The sequence below is a fragment of the Sphaeramia orbicularis genome, chromosome 14 (assembly GCF_902148855.1).
Source record: "Sphaeramia orbicularis chromosome 14, fSphaOr1.1, whole genome shotgun sequence".
In the NCBI taxonomy this organism is placed as follows: domain Eukaryota; kingdom Metazoa; phylum Chordata; class Actinopteri; order Kurtiformes; family Apogonidae; genus Sphaeramia; species Sphaeramia orbicularis.
In genome coordinates, this window is record NC_043970.1 from 31,992,587 (window position 1) to 32,011,780 (window position 19,194).

General features: G+C 38.0%; 1 protein-coding gene across 1 annotated transcript in view; it reads right to left on the minus strand.

The window, feature by feature from the left end:
• Positions 1–19,194, minus strand: part of frem2a (FRAS1 related extracellular matrix 2a) — an 89,676-nt gene that overhangs the window by 23,973 nt on the left and 46,509 nt on the right. The window contains 3 exon segments of the mRNA XM_030154434.1: positions 2,930–3,181; positions 5,259–5,384; positions 17,807–18,037. Of these exon segments, the coding sequence (XP_030010294.1) occupies positions 2,930–3,181; positions 5,259–5,384; positions 17,807–18,037 (609 nt within the window).

Sequence of the window (19,194 nt, forward strand, 5' to 3'; positions counted from 1 at the left end):
CTCCGCCAAGGAGGTTATGTTTTTGTCGGCGTTGGTTTGTCTGTGTGTCTGTCTGTCTGTGTGCAAGATAACTCAAAAAGTTATGGATGGATTTGGATGAAAATTTCAGGAAATGTTGATACTGGCACAAGGAACAAATGATTAAATTTTGGTGGTGATTGGGAGTGGGGGGGAGTGGGGGGCCCACTGATCTGCCTTGGCGGAGGTCTGCGCTGTCTTTTCTAGAAAAGCACTCAGAGAGCGCAGACCTCCGCCAAGGCAGATCAGTGGGCCCCCATAGCCACCCCACACCCCCCACCCCCGATCACCACCAAAATTTAATCATTTGCTCCTTGTGCCAGTATCAACATTTCCTGAAATTTTCATCCAAATCCGGGGCACTGATCTGCCTTGGCGGAGGTCTGCGCTCTCCGAGTGCTTCTAGTTATATTTAGTATTTTGTAGTCTTTTAATTTGGACAGAGAGGAGAGAGCTGCAGAAGCAAAGTATGTATTTGTCACTTTCTGGTGTTTTTTGTCTTCCTGGTTTTAACTCCTGTAGCTTTAAAGGACAAAATGTACATATGCTATACTGATAAAATTAGTTTTACTAGTGCAGTGTAACTTCATTCCTAAAGAAGCATCTACAGTATGTACAGTGTATAATTTACAAAATAGCAAGCATTTCTGCTGCTATGGGAGTATAACCAAAATTAAGGCTGCCCTAATATTGAAATGAAGTAACGTATTTCCAAGAAACACTCCAAACTAATTTACAATTCTACCAACTCAGCTGTGGCCATATGCAGCCAACTGAGAGAAGCCTGAGTGTCCTCTCTCCTTGGCAGGGTACAAGGAGATGACAACACTCACACTCAGTCAGAGTGTGCAGCCATGCAGAGCGCAACACTCAGGGAGACAGGTACTGTAGAGTTTAATCTGATAAAGTACTAAATCTAGCAGACACCCCTGGGCCTTTTTTTTTCAGCTAAAGTGAGAGAAAAAAGTGTGTATGTGTATGTGTGAGTGCTAATGTGTGTGTCTGGGGTGGTGGTGGAGAAATAGATGGAAGGAGAACGGCAGACTGAACTTGACTTTGACCTGGGGGAAGGAAAAATGGGGCTAGAGAGAGCGCTAGCATTCACACTTAGAGTTTTTCAAGTGCTTCTTTCACCATTTACCTTTGATGTAAAATGTGAGATCTATTGTTAACTCACGGTGCTCATAAACACACACATAAACACACCAATAACAGCGTACACAAGTAAACAGATTGGAGTAACTTTTGTTTGCTATTTCTTTAGCCTGCTGAGGTCACACTAGAATGAAAGAGTTGTGGTTTCACTGCCTGCGTGTAGGTATTAGAGCCCTGTCAGCCAGCGTATTATCCTCCGGGAGGCTAAATATGACACATCATCTCTCTCTGGAGTTGGGGATTCACAAATGCATTTCCATTCCTTTGAACTCAGCACCACAACTGAAGTCTTCTGACAATTTACTAACTATTCGACAGTGTGTCATGTTTCTTGTTAACTAGCCCCCAGATGCCTCCACACACACACATACACACTCACGTATTCAATTTGCCACCATTGTTTGTATCCTTAAATGAGTTCTCAGTTGTAAGTTGTCATTGTTTTATTTATCCAGCTGTCTTCACTGCAGTCTGTTATTAGCATGACATTCAGTGACACTATTCTTCCTAATAGGAGGGACAATTAAAAAAGAGAAATCTGTCAAAAAAATGAGGGCCGACAGGATTAAAATGGAGCTTCTAATTTGAATCTGTCAATGGACATATGGCTAAAAATGCCCATTATATTTTTACAGTGACTTTGAAAATTTTATTGATAATAGTCAGATACTCCATAGTTAGGTTTTGTTTTGTTTCTCAGCTAAATGGAGATGCCTATTAACAACAGTATTGCAACGGTCATTTATATCATAGTCATAAATGACCTTTATATATGTATATTATATCTTCTTCACAACATTGAGGCTAAAAGTCTCACTATAACATTAATAAGGGGAACAGTTTCTATGACTGGCACTATCTGAATGCTCTCAGTGTTTCCTTCAGTAATTTGCTTGTATTTGAGATAATTTTACTACACCACCTCTCCCTTGTGTATAAGAAAAGCATTCTTGCCTTCCACTAGAACAATCTATTGTGCTCCATTTTACAAGAATCCTTGAGCGGAGACATTCAATTTGACTATGCCTATAAAGTAAATCAATTCAGAGCAGTGAGATGTCAGGTAGCGCCTGTAGATTGGAATAGGTGTTTCCCAGCTGGCTCTCTTGTTCCTGGATAAATCCTCTACATCATATTCCTCTACCTCAGACAATCTAATCTAGTTTGTGAGCTTGTCCATACGATGCTGTAACATGATGAAAGCAGACAAGGGACATGTGTGATAATGCAGTCCCTCTGGATTCGTGTGTGAGTCTCGACTGTAATTAAAAAGTGTCAGAATGACAGCGAGATGGGAGTTTGATATTATCTGTCTGCTGGGGGTTGCATAGTCTACATCAGGGTGTTTCCAGGGTTCTCTTCCTATACGACTCCACAAGCAGTAAGCAATCTTAATTAAGAAAACCAATGCAATGTAAAGCCACATATGATATCTCAAACTACAGCCTCAAACAACTCTAATATTGTTAATACACACCCACATATTTGCATATGCCTGTGAGTATTTGCATGTGTTATTTGACCTTTTTACCACGTACACACTTGACAATATCAAACAAATGACATTTTTGCACCCTCCATTTGCAGATAAAAACCCTTTTTGCAAAGATCTTCAACCCATGAGATTTCTGCGCTTCATATTCTAATATAAATATAATTTGCACATAAAGTTGATTAAGTGACCGACATTGTACAAAATATTAAAGATTGATACAGAATAAATGTATATGATCAGTGCAGTACCAGTACACCTTACCATCATCCACATCTTCCCGAATGTTGACTTTAGTGGTGGGGTAGTGCATTCCCAGACGCCCTCCAACAGGCAGTGACAGGCTGACGTTGAAGCTCTCCTCTTCCTCATAGAGGGAGTCATCAATGATCACCACGCGACACTGCTTCTCCCTCTCGCCCTTGTCAAAGCGAAGGATGCTGCCATGCTCCTCAGGACGGGAGATGTAGTCAGAGTAAGACAAGACAGTGGTGGGAACCGTCCCTGTGGCCGAACCTTCAGAGAAGCCCAGAAGTGACAACAACAGGGATGAACATTAGGAAACAATCTAAAAACCAATACAAATGGAGAGGGACCATCTATAGTAGCAGTAGTAGTAGTAGTAGTAGCAGTAGTAGTAGGGATGCTTGTTGTGTGAAATATATAAAATTGGTCAGGAATGTAAATGATAAGACGCGCTAAATATTATCATTTTAATATATTCATAATTACAAAACCAGAATAAATGTGAAAAGCAGTATGATGAATGTAAAAATAATGATTTTTAAACAGGAACAATACACTCATCAAGGTAAATCGTGTTAAATGTGTTTGCTCTTTTCCTTTCTCCTTTTCTGTTTAATGAAAATCACTCTGTTAATGTCACCATTATGTATGTATTCATTTTAAAGCCAGAGCAGAGTCTGAAAATAAAACACCCCCTCAGGTTTTGTTCATAAAAAAAAAAAAAAAAAAAAGCCTGTGGAGCTACAGCTACCATCGTTTGACCTCTAAAAACCCTCCGTTATGTTAGTGTGTGCACATTTTTAAAACCTGGAACAATCTCTTCAAGTTTAGTCACATTATTCCATGTAGGATTTTACTGCATGAGAGGACCATAAAGGTTAAAACTGCAGCGACTCCTAAATATGCAAATGTCAGTGTGTGAATTCTACACATTCCAGTAAGATGGCTTTGCTTTTAATAAGCTTCAGTAGCACAGACAGGCGACAGATCTACATGAATGCAATACATTTTAAAACAATAAGAATTAAACGCAAAATTCATCCAATTATTCTGCGCTGCTAGAATATATCATTCTGTAAGGAATCAGTAACAGCAGAGGTTGTTGCCAATAGTGATTTATGACTAATATAAAGCTTATAAACTATGGTAAGAGGGAAAGTAATAGCTCAAAGGATAAAAAACTAATTTTTTTTTACGATTAATCTGGTGTTCAGTTCCACATTGAGCTTCATATTCAGTGATTCAGATTACATTCATTTGGGTATATATTAGTTGGACTGTTCAGCGCGGTTGTTATCCAGATTCTAATGAGGTGAAAGATTAGTTAGGCAAGATAAGCTAAAATTCATTTTAGACACCAATAATGAATTTTCAGTGTCAGATTTGTATGGGATAGGGGCAGAGACGATATCTACTGCTTGAAGGGCTAGCTGTGTTTTCCTGCTCCAATCTATTGTTATTATACAGTATTAACCCATAAAGACCCAGTGCAGTGTTTTATTGGAGTTCCCAAATAATCTTTTCTCTATATTTAACCTTTCTTAAGTGATTTATAACCATTTATTATAATATTACCCTTTTTATTCTGCATATATTCACTGTAAATCATGTATTTTCTTATATTTAATTCACAGACCATGTAGCTGTTCATTAAAGCTTAGAGTAAATTCAAAGGTTATTATATCAAAAGAGAGAAAAATTAAGAAAAAAGTGACTTTTTCAGCAAAGATATCATTAACTGAGCATGAACCAAGTGTCTCCATCCACTGTCATTGATCCAACTCCATGGGTTTTACTGGTGAATCAATGTTGTAGAAGATGACGGTGTTTCCATGTTCACTACGGCGCCTCTGAATGTCCAAATGGGTCATATATAATGACCATAAAAAGATGATAAACTGTATTTTACACCAAATATTTACATGTATTGACAGAATTAGTGGATCAATGGTTATTTAACTTTTTATATCAGTAAATGATTTTGGTCACCGGTTGGTGTTTGGGTTTTTATGGGTTAATACTGTATCAAAAATTCACTCTCTATCTACAAGTTTACATTCCCACCAATAATCCTAAACTAAGAGTGGAACCTCAATAATTAAAGTGGAATGTCAGTACTGTCTAACATGATCAGAAGGCAAGGAATAAAAACTTTGTGTTAACATCTCAAAATCTATTATTTTTTGTGTGAAAATATGAAAAACATACAATATGTTTCAAGCCATTAAGTAACAACCTTCACTTTGATATGATAATTCTGAGCACTTGTTAAGCTGCCTGGCAAGCAGACAGACAGGGCAAAGTGAGGATTAACAGGTTAGATGAGGTGAAAAAGACTAGTCCCTACCCTGCTGTGTGTAGCAGACCACTATGAGCTCCTGGCTGATGTCGCCACTGCGGTGAACCGGGATGAAAAGCTCTCCAACATCCTCCTCCGCTGAGTGGATCTGCTCAGGAAAGAACACAGTCGACTCTGTAGAAGAGAAAAATAATGGCAGGAGTTAGAGAAAAAGGCAGAAAATGATATGTATAACAGTCTGCAAAAAATCTACAGTACATAAGGGCCATCAAGGAAGGATACAGGCTTTTGTTCTGGCTCTGCATTAGTGAGCTGCAGCTGACATTTTTTTATGCAGATCTATTGAAGTGGTGGTCCTGTGGTGTGCTTATTCATATTCAAAAATAACTCTCCATCACAGTTTTCAGTTTGATGCAACCAGAGGTGCTCTTCAAAGAGACCCCTCCGGAAGTTTTTCAAACTGCCTGGTGTGTCGCAGACAATTACACATGCAAGCCTCTCAGTTCATCCCACAGAGTGAATCAGCTGGGAGTTTCACACATCAATTCGTCTATACAGACGGGTCAGCCACACCACCGCTCTTATTTTCTGCCTCTCTTTCTACACTGTCTTCCCTTTGCCTCTCTGAGAGAAGTTAGTGATTGAGAGAGAGACTTAAGGCCAGTGAAAGCATCATCTATCAAAACGAAGAACTTACTCGTATTATAGAAACCATAAATGTTCGAGTTGTTTTCCACCGACGCACAGGGACCAATAAAAATACTAAGAGAGTGGACTTAGATTCGCTTTGGCCCAGATCTTCCCCTTTATCTCCCCTTTTTGTGTTTTTGCTGGGAGTGAAATGAGTGAAAGAATAATATGTACTGGCTTACTTGTTCAACAAAAGGTTGCTCTGGAGTATGTCAAATGAGTGGAAAAAATAGATTTGGGGGATGATTCGTACAAAAGTGTAAACTAGTTCAACACCTGGGACAACTTTTTGGGATAAAGTCATCAACATAAGACAATCTCACGCACAACAGGAGGTCCAACATTTCACTTCTCTCACAGTAACTCTGCCTTAATCGTTCTCGCTCCTCTCAATCTTCTCCCCTTGCCTCCATTTCTCCTTTCTTTTGCTGTCCACAATCTGTCACTCCCCAGGGGGGTACAGGGACTCATAGCGGGGGATTAGGGTCCGCTGCTTACCTATTCCATACGCTCGCACACCACTATACCATCATTTTCTTCTCAATCCCGTCACACACACAGCAAATATCATCTCCTCACACTTCTTTCAACATTTAACCTCACATTTAGCTCTTGTTTTGCCTGTATATTACAGGTGTCAAACATACGGCCCGTGGACCAAAACTGGCCCAGCCAAAGGGTCCAATCTGACCCTTGGGATGAATTTGTGAAATGCAAAAATTACACTGAACACATTTACAACTAGAAAAGCACTCTGAGAGCGCAGACCTCCGCCAAGGCAGATCAGTGCCCCCCCCCCGATCACCACCAAAATTTAATCATTTGTTCCTTGTGCCAGTATCAATATTTCCTGCAATTTTCATCCAAATCTGTCCATAACTTTTTGAAAGATCCGGATCAGTCTTTGCCATTTGATAGAACACCCCATTGTAAATCCCTGAGTCAAATTGCATGAGATTTGCACAATTCCCCCATATTGTGATTTCCACCATAAATATTAGTCCCATATTTATTTTACCTATATTTTAAGATTCCTTGACCATGAAAACATACCATTAGCAACTGGATTCATAATTATATCCTTATTAGTTCAGTAGTTATTCACAAAAATCACATTTCTCGTAATGGCGGTTTTCTTCTGGATCTAGCTCCTTAAGTATTAAAACTACATGAAATCCGGTGGCATACTCCCGATGCGGAACTGACTGAGCTACACGATGGCGCTTGTCAGAAATTTGTACCTTTAATATTAAAGGCACAGTAGGCCAAAAAGTAAGGGGACCCCCATTTTTTATATAAATTGAGATAAAATCCGCCTTCTGGATCAGATCCGGATCAGCCTTTGAAATGTGATAGAGGACCCCATTGTCAATTCCTGAGTTAAATTTCATGAGTTTTGGTCAATAATTAAGCGAGATATTGGGAAACGAAAATTTTGGCCCCATTTACCACAATGTTAACAAAAATTTCAAAGTGATCCAGAATCCAGGATTTCTTCCGGATCACCACCCCAAGTTAATAATTTCTTCCTTATCCCATTTCCAACAAACCCTGAAAATTTCATCAAAATCTGTCCATAACTTTTTGAGTTATGTTGCACACTAACGGACAGACAAACAAACAGACAGACAAACAAACCCTGGCAAAAACATAACCTCCTTGGCGGAGGTAATCAAGGTATTTAAAATCATTTCAGTTCATGTTCCACATACAGACCAATATGATCTAAAGTGGGTCAGACCAGTAGAATAATAACATAATAAACTATAAATAATGACAACTCCAAAATATTAGTTCAGGTTCCACATACAGATCAATAGGATCTAAAGTGGGTCAGACCAGTAGAATAATAACATAATAACCTAGAAATGATGACAACTCCAAAATTTTCTCTATGTTTTAGTGCAAAAGAAGCAAAATTAACTGAAAATGTTTACATTTACAAATCACCCTTTCATAGTAAATGTGAATAACCTGAACAAATATGAACAACATGAAATGTCTTAAAAGAAGTAAGTGCAATTTTAACAATATTCTGCCTGTTATTAAATGATTTTGTGTATTTTTAGATCCACTGTGTTCTGTAAGTTGTAATGCATATGTCTACGTGATAAACTGAAGCATAATATTACTAAAATTGCGAGTATTTCTGTTAAGACATTTCAGGTTGTTTATGTTATTCGAATTTTTAAGGAAACTTTGTAGATGTAAGCATTTCCATTGTATAATTATACTTTTTTTTACTGTTATTATTTCACTGGTCTGGTCTACTTCAGATCATATTAGGTTGAATGTGGCCCCAGAACTAAAATGAGTTTGACACCCCAGCTCTAAATCCATGCAAGATTTAGAAAAGCACATTTCTATCCGAGTGGATCAAGTTTACCTCTTGGCAAAAAAACATGAACCCATTTTAAAACATTAATGAGGAGAAACAAAACTCATGCCACTTGCAGCTAATCTTGCTTTTTTGCTGACTTGATATCGTCAATTATTGATCATTTCAGGAATTCTTCAGGTCCACACATATTTTCCAGCTTTTGTTGTGGTAGTTGGACATTTCACTTTGCACGCCACAAGATGTAACTGTAATTGTAGAACAAAACTGACTCGAGAGATCTGCAGCGCCAGTAACAACTCATCTCACTAACTACTGTCTGCAGGAACATTAGCTTAAAAAAAAAAAATCACAGGTTCTCAATTTTAACTGAGACGGAGTTCTCATAATTACACAAGAATGTGCTTTGACTTCAGATGACCTTCCTTGTAGTTGTGGACAAATTACAAGGCTGAATGCAGTTCTTCATCATGTTGTGGAATGACCTTGGCACATGTTACATGAAGAAGAACAGCTTCAGCGACTCTACTGTATCATCGTTGCTGTAGAGGAAACAGGAAAAATATCACCAATAGTGGTGAGATGCTAGCACTGCTTGCAGCAAAGAGTCAAACAGCAGGCTGCCACCTTCATCTTTAGTCAGCACTGTGCATGGATTATATATGAAAGAAAATAAAGTTTTCTAGAAGGCAAGCTCGGCTATAACATGGAGTAATTAAACAGAGTTTGTGTCTTCTGCAGTGCTGAGAGTGGGCGTGAGGCAACGACGCTGAAGGACAAAACCACTCTTTGTTATTAATCAAAGCAGCAACAGGCTAATACAGAGAGGTGGTGGTGTGTTGATAAAAAAACAAAACAAAAACAAAAACTTAAAAAAAAGTATATGAATTAAATATGGCGTAGCTTAAGGCCGTTGCAAAGACAAAAAAAGGACCGTCTATGCCATTAGAATGAACTCAGCTTGTTATTTTTTTCTTAATTTCTAGCCACTTTTGTATAAAGCTTAGCGATCCTCTCTCCTCCTCTAACGCTCAGCTTAGCCTTGCTGACATGTCCTCTAGGGAGGGGAATCTCCAGGCTAACCAGAACACCAGACAAAGCCAGTTTTCATCATTAGAGAAAGAAGCTGGAGTACAGCTAACGCCACAGGCATAGCTAAAGCTTCACTGGCCCATTAGAGTACAGAGTGGCACATCTCTGTCACATTAGACAATCCCTGGAGAAGACAGAAAACAAACCAGCCCCTGCCCTCCACACACACCATAATTAACCCACAGGGGAGGATAGATTGAGAAGGGAGAGAGCGGGAGAGTGTAAACGGGGAGCGACAGATTGAATGAATGAAGAAATGAGAAAAAGAGTAGACAAATGAGAGAGAGGGAATGATGAGAGTATGTGTTGTGCGGCGCTATAATGGAAGCTTCAGAGTTTCCATCTTCGCACATTTATAATTACCCAAAAGAGAAGGGGAGTAATGCATATACGAAAAAATATCTCATATAATGTAAAAGCTACAGAATAGTAAATGTAACCTTGATGGAGCTGAGCAGCCGGTTTGTCGTGCTACTCAATATCCCATTAACATTTCAATTTACAGAGAAAGACAAAAAAAAAAAATCAGAAGAGTTAAAATGTCAGAGAGAGAATGCGAAAGTTTTTCCTTGTGTGTTTGATGGTGTAAGCCTCATGCTGTACGTAAACATTAGAACAGACCAGTGTTTGCGGGTTAAAAGGAATATGAAGCTTTTAGAGGAGAGACACCCGAAGAGAGGCTGCATGTGCTCCTCAGGGAAGCTTTGTTTAGGCCCAAAGATACATGGAAAGAGAATAAGCAACTCTAATTATGGTGCTTTTGTAATTATTAGTTTTTGAAATGCGAGTATTCTATGCTGTGAGTGTAAAAACCAACACAAGACCCACGCAAAGTGCATAAAATATCATTCACGTAACAAATCTCTACAGGCTGTATGTCAGAAGTGATTTCTGCTTCTCACCCGCGGGCACATTTGACATGACTTTGTTTCTACAGTAGACAGTGTTTATATTGACATGTCTTTATTCTGTCTGTGCTGCGATGACTGATGGTTCACACAGAAAATATGATATACGATGCAGTAAAGGGTTTTGTCTTTTTTATTATTATTTTTTTAATAGGAACGATTGAGTGGTGTGTTTCGTGGGATTTATAAATGTCAGAAACCTCAGCTTCTGTTGTCGCATCTGTTTGTTCATCTGCTTGTATACGTTCAATAAAACCGCCCCTCTGTCCTCTAATACTTCAGTTATCCCATTATGAACAGGGGCGACTTGAGATAGATTGAATTCACAGAATAATACACATCAGTTACAGCACACACAAAAAATATCCTTAATTTACTCCAAAAAAACAAGACAAAAAGATGTTCCTAATATAGTCTATTAAACTGTGGGATTCAACTTCAGGTCAATTTCAGTTCCAACCCCCTTATAGAAAAGTTTGGTCAAGATTGTCAGCACCTTTTTTGTACCAGTACTCAAAATCTTAATCTTTTTCACTGAAATGAAACAGTCTTTAAAAGCACCCAGACAAATTGAAATGACATTTCAGGTTTTATAGTCTCTTTTGAGCTTATCTTCAGTCATAAGATTCAGTGCATGTCCCTGTCTGACTGACTGATATCTGCATTCACCTAAAGAGACAGATTTCAGTCAAGGCCAGCAGTCCATCTGACCACAAATTAGGAACCATGTTTTATTTTTTTTTTATGATCTCAACCAAAGATGCTATAACTAAAGAGGGAAGATGCAGACAAAATTTTCACAGATGAAAACATAACAACAGGACTTAATTAGCTTAAAGGGGCTACATTTATTATTTCTGCTTAATAATTAGAGATATGAACTGAATATATTCACAGTGACAGTCTGATGGATTTGTGTGGCCACTAGAGGGAGTAGTGAGTCATTACTGGTGTCACATGGTGATGAAAACTAACACCACAGGGCCTTTGACTATAGCATCAGGAAGTGATAAGATGGGATAAGAACCACTAAGAAACAACTTTTAAAGTCAAAGAAATTGACAATGATAAATGTTAGAAGCACTGTCATCATTTTCATCACTGAATACAGCTCTAAATGAGAAGAATGGTGTTTGATGTTGCAATCAAAGCATTTCTTGTTTGATTATGAGGCTTATGAAGGTATAAAGTTAATAATAATAAATAAATAAATAAATAAATAAATAATAATAATAATAATAATAATAATAATAATAATAATAATAATAATAGATTTGATTTCTATAGCGCTTTTCAAGGTGCTTTACATTACTGATCCATTATTCATTCACTCTCACATTCACACTCTGGTGGTGGTAAGCTAAGTTATTATGGGATATGGTTATCGTTGCTATGGTCACTGTCTGCTGATCTACAGTTCAGAGTAAACTGTTACAGTTCTGATCTTGATTGGAGAAAAAAGATCTTTATTGCAGCTACTGACAACACAAACCATACAGACAAAAGAGGTAATCGAGTATGTTTTACCATCTAAAAAGAGAGCTAAGCTAACTGAGCTAGAGTGAAAATGATGAGACACAGAGTTGTTTTGACTGGCTACCAAAAGAAGAGAGGAAAAGAAGAAAACCTGATGAATGTGTGTTAACAGTTATTTTTTATACATAATTCAGCAAGTGATACAGTCTGTGTATACATAGTGTTGTAACACAGTTGTAAGTGTGTTCTGATACATGACTATGATATCAAAACTATATATTGTTGCTGTCGGGTGGAAACGTCTTATCTCCAAAACAGTTATTTTTCAGGAAACTGGAAAAATGATGTATATTCTAAATAAATTAATGGAGTTAAGAGATATAGTCACAAGCCATTTTCAACACTTTTCATTGGTTACATATTTCTGAAACCGTCAGGCCAACGTGAGGATTGTCCAAAACAATCCTTTTATGACAAAAAAAAAAAGACCAAAAATGGTCTTACAACGTTTCTGCCAGACAGTGATGATATAAACCCTTTAAACTTCTGCCACGTGTATCACTGTGAGCCAGTGGTATCAATTTAGTTTAGGTTAGTTTGTTTTTCCTTTCATGAAAGTGGGCAACAGAATTTATGCATAAATGCACAGTACATTTTCAAATCAACACCTCCATGACTGGAAAGGAGCAGCAAGAGGAAAACATTTCTTGTATTTGTCTGCCCCCTAATTGAACAATTAAAAGAAAAAGAAAAAATGCTCAGCCTTCACCTATAACTGATTTTAACAGCTTACACCAACAACACTTTGATTATAACAGGAACAAAACAAACAAAAAAATAACACAAATTTACAAGCTCGAAACAATTGACCATTGACATCCAATTTAAGTTTTGAGTGCATATTGACAATTCTTTCTGCATTTCTACATGTTTTTTTTAATTGATGAATATCTGTACAGCTTTTTAAATCCTGTAGTTGGGAATTCCATATTTTTACACCAACAACTGAAATACTGTCGTCCTAGCAACTTGGTACTCGGTGTTGGAGTTAGTCTAGTGCACAGGTGTCAACCATGTGGCCCGGGGGCCAAAACTGGCCCGCCAAAGGGTCCAATCCGGCCCCTTGAATGCATTTGTGAAATGCAAAAATTACACTGAAGATATTAAAAATCAAGGATATTTCGAGAATTTAAGGTCAGTTCAATGTAAAGTGGGTCAGACCAGTAAAATATTATCATAATAACCAATAAATGATGAAAACTGCAAATTTTTCTCTTTGTTTCAGTTTTAAAAAAAGTTAAATTACACAAAAATGTTTATATTTACAGACTAGCCTTTTACAAAAAAAAAAGTAAATAACCTGAAATGTCTTAAGAGTAGTATGTCTAATTTTATCAATATTCTGCCTGTTACTAAATGTTTTGTACATCTGTACATCCACTGTGATCTGTAAGTTATGATGCACATGTATAAATTATAACTAAGGCGTAATATTGTTAAAATAGCACTAATTATTTTCAAGAATTTTCAGGTTGCTCATATTTGTTCATGTTATGTTCAAGTACAGTTCCTAGATGTAAAACATTACAGAATTGGACTTTTTTTTCACTCAAAAACATAGAGAAAACTTTGGAGTGACATTATTCATAAGTTGTTCTCCTATTATTTTTATTACTTTACTGGTCTGACCCACTTCATAAAATATTAGGGTGTATGTGGCCCCTGAACTCAAATGAGTTTGACACCCCGGTCTAGTGGTACAGCAGAGCACATTTCTCAACCATATTAGATCCTCTCAGATGCCACTAAAACACTGCTGGAGTATGGATAAAACATTACAGAGAAACAAACAGGACAAAACAGGAGTTTGTTCCAGAAACTGAGTCACTTCTCCAACAGGAGTTCATTCAAACAGAGAACTCTTGCTTCAAAGACCCCAAGGCCGTGATGTGTTTACAGCAACAACTTGAAATCCTGTCTCATTGTTCGACCACCTTTTGCTAAATCTAGACAAAGACATTTTTCATAGTAAACATCCTTCTTAAAATGAAAAGTTCTGACATTTCAGCAGAATAGTCAATAGTCAAACGCATCTGAATTGCATTTCCATGGCCTTTCAGCTCACTGGGCATGTGCACGCTGATATAAATAGGAAGCAGGCGGTTGGGTGGTTGCTGGGTTACAGACCACGCTATATGGAGGAGGAAAAAGTACAAGAGATTTCTTTTTTGGACACACAATGAGGTCCAACTGTTACTCAAAGCAACAGAGAGCATAGATTGTGAGTTGTAAACTAAATACAGCAACATGTTAGAGTGTCTTCACCAAACGTGGGCGCATACATCATTTCTGAATGTCTCTTTTCTTGTCTATTTAACACCAACACAGTTCCCAAACTAAAACAGGGTCGGCTGCATTTGTCAAACTCCCACTGGAGTCGTATGCATACTAGGTATAAACACAGCCAATTCTATGCAAAACATTAGTGTGTACATGGCCTTTCAGCTGATGCAACTGCTGAGTGGAGCTGACTGTTACCATTTTAACAAGGGTTTTAGCTTTGTTTATCAGTCAGTGCTGGTTCAGGGTCAGATATTTATTTATTTTTTAATTAGCTGTTGCCCTTCAAGTGTGAATATTATGATCTATTTCAGCACTTAGATTGTCAAGTCAGCCTGAGACTCTCCAGTGTGAAAGAATATGAAAGAAAAACACTTTATTGGACAAAAGGAAATCCATAAAACCTTTCATTATATTTAATTTTAATATTATTTATCATATTACATTATAATGTTATAATTCAACTGGCCTCAGAAGACACAAGAGCTCTGTATCTACTTTTTGCTTGTTCTCATGCTGTAGAAAATCCACCCTGCGACACAGAGTTTGTCTAATCAAAGGTATTTTCAGACAGGTAGGATGGATAAGTACATGACTGACAGTTGTAATTACCGGTTACTGTATAGATTCCATCAGACATGACCTTCGTGAGACTCTACCATTCTACACTGTCAGGACACAGTGTTCGGAAAAGTAAGTTATCTATAAGTGTGTTTACATGTACTATCACAGAAACGGCTGGGTTTTTTGACGATCCCATTTTTGAGTTTGCACACATAAACATCAACCTTACAGATACAACCAGTTCTGAGACGTACTGAGATATAATTACATGTAAACATCTTATCCCTATTACTGACAGTGGGTTAGTGCACACATAAAATGGTGTGACACAAATAAAATACATGGCAACGGCCTGGCACGTTTGGAGACCTGAATTCTGAGGTACGCACAGATTGCATGGAGGGGAGTGTGTGTGAATGAATCATAAGGATGGGGGTGTGGGGGAGGTGTGGTCTGTGATGTACCTCGCAACGAGTACATGCAGATCATACGACTGTAAAAGTGAGAGCGAAACTTAAGACGCTTTACTAATTCCTCTAAGAATCGTAAGGGGGGGGGTGAATAAAACGGGGAAATAGTATGTAAGAGGGAGGATAATTCCTAAGAGTGGGGGGAGGGAGTTCTCCATAAGTATTGCAACGTACCTCCCTGTCTCTCTCTCTCTCTCTCTCTCTCTCTCAAATTTCACTCAATCCATATGGACGTACACCTGCAGGCGCCAATGGCAACAGCAAAAAAAGCATCAAACTACAGGAGCACAAGAGACACAGAGTTTTATCATTACTTGCCCGATTATACCAAGTCTGTAACGAAACACCAACAGGTCACAGTGGAAAACACTACAAAAAACGTTACTATAAAAATTAACATTAAACCCAGTCACTGAACTCATAATCAATAATTCATTCATTCATTCATTATCAGAACCCACTTTATCTTCACTAGGGTCACGGGGGTCACTTGGAGCCTATCCCAGCTACTTATGGGTGAAGGCGGGGTACACCCTGGACATTTCGCCAGTTCATCGCAGGGCTGAACATATAGAGACAAACAATCACTCTCATATTCACACCTATGGGCAATTTAGATTAACCAATTAACCTAACAGTGCATGTCTTTGGATGGTGGGAGGAAGCCGGAGTACCCACAGAGAACCCACACAGACAGAAGGAGAACATGCAAACTCCACACAGAAAGGTCCCACCCCCCCGTCAACTGGTGTTGGAATCGAACCCAGGACCTTCTTGCTGTGAGGCACGAGTGCTATCCACTGCATCACCGTGTCGCCCATGATGATGATGATCAATCAATCAAATTTTATTTATATAGCACCAAATCATAACAAACGTTATCACATGACACTTTACATATCGAGCTGGTCAAAACCAGACTCTCAAGCCAATTTACAGAAACCCAACAGAATCCTCCAGGAGCAAACACTTATAACTGGTGACAGTGGTGAGGAAAAACTTCCTTTTAACAGCTAGATACCACAATGACGCTCTACTATCTGTCATGGCGGTGCATCTTTATCCTCCTCCTCATATGTGTTGACAGTGACAGAGTAACAGGCGGACATGTTTACCTGTTGATCTCATCCCTCTTTGCAGATGGTAGAAGATTACCCACAATGCAGTGATGGACTTAAATAGTGCTAAATCTACTGTAAACTTCAGCGGTCTTGTTTTCTACAGCCGCAGAAACATTAAAGTTTAATGTAATGTCAGATTAAATCAATATATAATGTTGTAAACATCCAAGGTGCCTGGTCAAACAGCAGCAGTAATGCGTAACATGGGTACGAGCATTTATCATGTATAATCAAAACTGGGATACACCTCACAACTGGGGTTCTAGTGTTGCATGGAAATACTATAAATCATCCAGATTTATTTAGTCTTTTGGCTGGAGAATTTTCAGATGTTTGTTCCCTCTAATCTAACCTCTTGTAGATGTATGTAATTTATCCTGAACCCTTACCCTACTCTTCTAAATTTCTCAAAAAGTGTGGCAGTTTTGTGTAATTCTGCTAACAGACAAATGGGAGTGATTCCATCTTAACCTCCTGAGACCCAGTAAGTAGAAGTTTTGGCTCTTTTTTTTTTTTTATTAAAATAATTGTATAATGCAACAGTTTTTTCAGTTTTTTTAATGTCCTTTGCAGTGGACAGCATTTTTGTATAAACACTTAACCCATAAAGACCCAAACAGCCACTGGTGCCAAAACCATCTACTGATTTAAAATATTTAATACATGTTGATCCAATAATCCTATCAATATACATAAATAACTGTGGACAGATAGTGAATTTTTGATATAGTATTAACCCATAAAGACCCAAACACCCACCGGTGACCAAAATCATTTACTGATATAAAATGTGAAATAACCATTGATCCACTAATCCTATCAATACATGTAGATAATTGGTGTAAAATGCAGTTTGTCATCTTTTCATGGTCATCAGATATGACCCATTTGGATGTTCAGAGGCTCCGTAGTGAACGTGGAAACACTGTCATTTACTGCAACATTGATTCACTAGTAAAACCCATGGAGTTGGATCAATGACAGTAGATGGACACAGTTGGTTTATGTTCAGTTAATGATATATTTCACAGAAGAAGTCACTTTTTCTTAAATTTTCTCTGTTTTTGATATGATAACCTTTGAATTTGATCTGAGCTTTAATGAACATCCACATAATTATTGAATTAAATATAGAAAAATACATAATTTACACTGAAAAAACTCAAATTAAAGAGGATAATATATATGTATAAGAAATATATATACATATTTTTGTTTGTTTTTGTCTGTTTCTTTTTTTTGGTTACTATTACAATTTTACATAAAACTAAATAAAAATTTAAGTTACAAAAAAAAAGAGGTTAATATTACAATAAAGGATGATAAATCACTTAGGAACAGGTTTGATAGAGAGAAAAATCTATTTGGAAACTGCCACAAAAGTACCACGTGGTCTTTATGGGTTAAACATTAAGTGTTAAACAATTTTTATTTATTGTTTTAAGTAAAGTTGTGAAACTTAACCCCTACAGAGGACAAAGAAATGCATTGCTGGGTCTCAGGAGGATACTGACCCCCGTGGTGGAGGTACTATCTGTGTTGTGAGAACCTTAAATATCAATATACGTTCTATGTGTCACTATGCAGCACTGCTTACCGTCATTCGGATCCAGGATCTCGATTGTTGCTGTGTCCGGGAACTCCATCACACCCATCACTGGCTCTGACAGCAAGATCTGGAAGGTCTCTGCCTGCTCGTACTTCCCATCTGTCAGGATCCGAACCCGCCACGTGGCTACGGTCTGTCCCGGGTTGAACTGAACCTGCTTCTGGGACTTACCCTTGAAATCCTCATCCTTCACCGCAGTGCCATCTTGGGTGCCAATGCCTGGATGATACAGACAGTGACGGATGTAAGACAGGGAAAAGGGGCCAAACGGGTACAAAATACATAAATAAATAAGTAAAAAGGAGGGAGGAGGGAGCGACGACAAAGCAAAGAAAGAGACCATGAAAGGGTGACAGACAGGAGAGAGAAACTGATGAAAAACAGATTAGATATTCACACTCTTTAATGTTCAGAGAGTGGTGAGAAAAAGAGCGTTGCATCTATTTTTCTTCACTGATCACTTACTGAGCCTCAGGAATGTGTGAAATGAATTTGTGACTGAAGCGTTTAAATAAGCATATTCCACCTTACTGAGATGGATTAGCTTCCATGGTTGTTTCCCAAGGGTAGGATATGTGTGTGTGTATGTGTGTGTGTGTGTGTGTGTGTGTGTGTGTGTGTGTGTGCATGTGTGTGTGTGTCGCCTCCTCTCCTCACAGTATTTCATTCATAATAGCACTTTGATATGAATCCACTTTACAACAATCCATCTAACATTCATGCTCATCAATACACCTTCTTCAAAGACGAGGAGCTTATGGTACTGGTGGGTTTCACATCAAACACGCACCCACCAAACCCAGGTCGTATAAGCCATATAATAATATCTTATAGTGGGAAATATGCTCTTCATATTCTTTTGTCTAAATTCATAATGCCGCATGAGAGTGAGACTAGCAGAGCCACGCCGAGCTGATGCATGTGCCTGCAAATAAAAAGGCTTTGTTTTCCTTTTTCAGACACTTAAAAGCCTGCACCAACAAAGAAAAAAGAAAGTAACAACCACATGCGGATAATACGGTAGATCACTCACACCACAAGATCTGTATGCAAACTCACGCCTAAAATATTCACAGGAACTCATCCAAACCAAGCTGTTTTACTGCTCCTGCGAGGGCTATATTTAAGAATATAATTAATATATTTGATGAAATTACGATTGAAATCCCTAATATTATGAATGAGTAAAAAACTTATGGTTTTAGGCTTTGGATTTCTTGGTTCATTTAGTTGCTGTTTGCCTTTCCACGATGACTAAGTGCCAAATTGACTGCAGGGTACATGCAGAATCTGTGGGTGTGAGCTCTGACCACAGAATATTTTTTTTTAGCTCAACCAGAAACATCAGTAGTAAGTTTTATATTTATGCCTCAGTG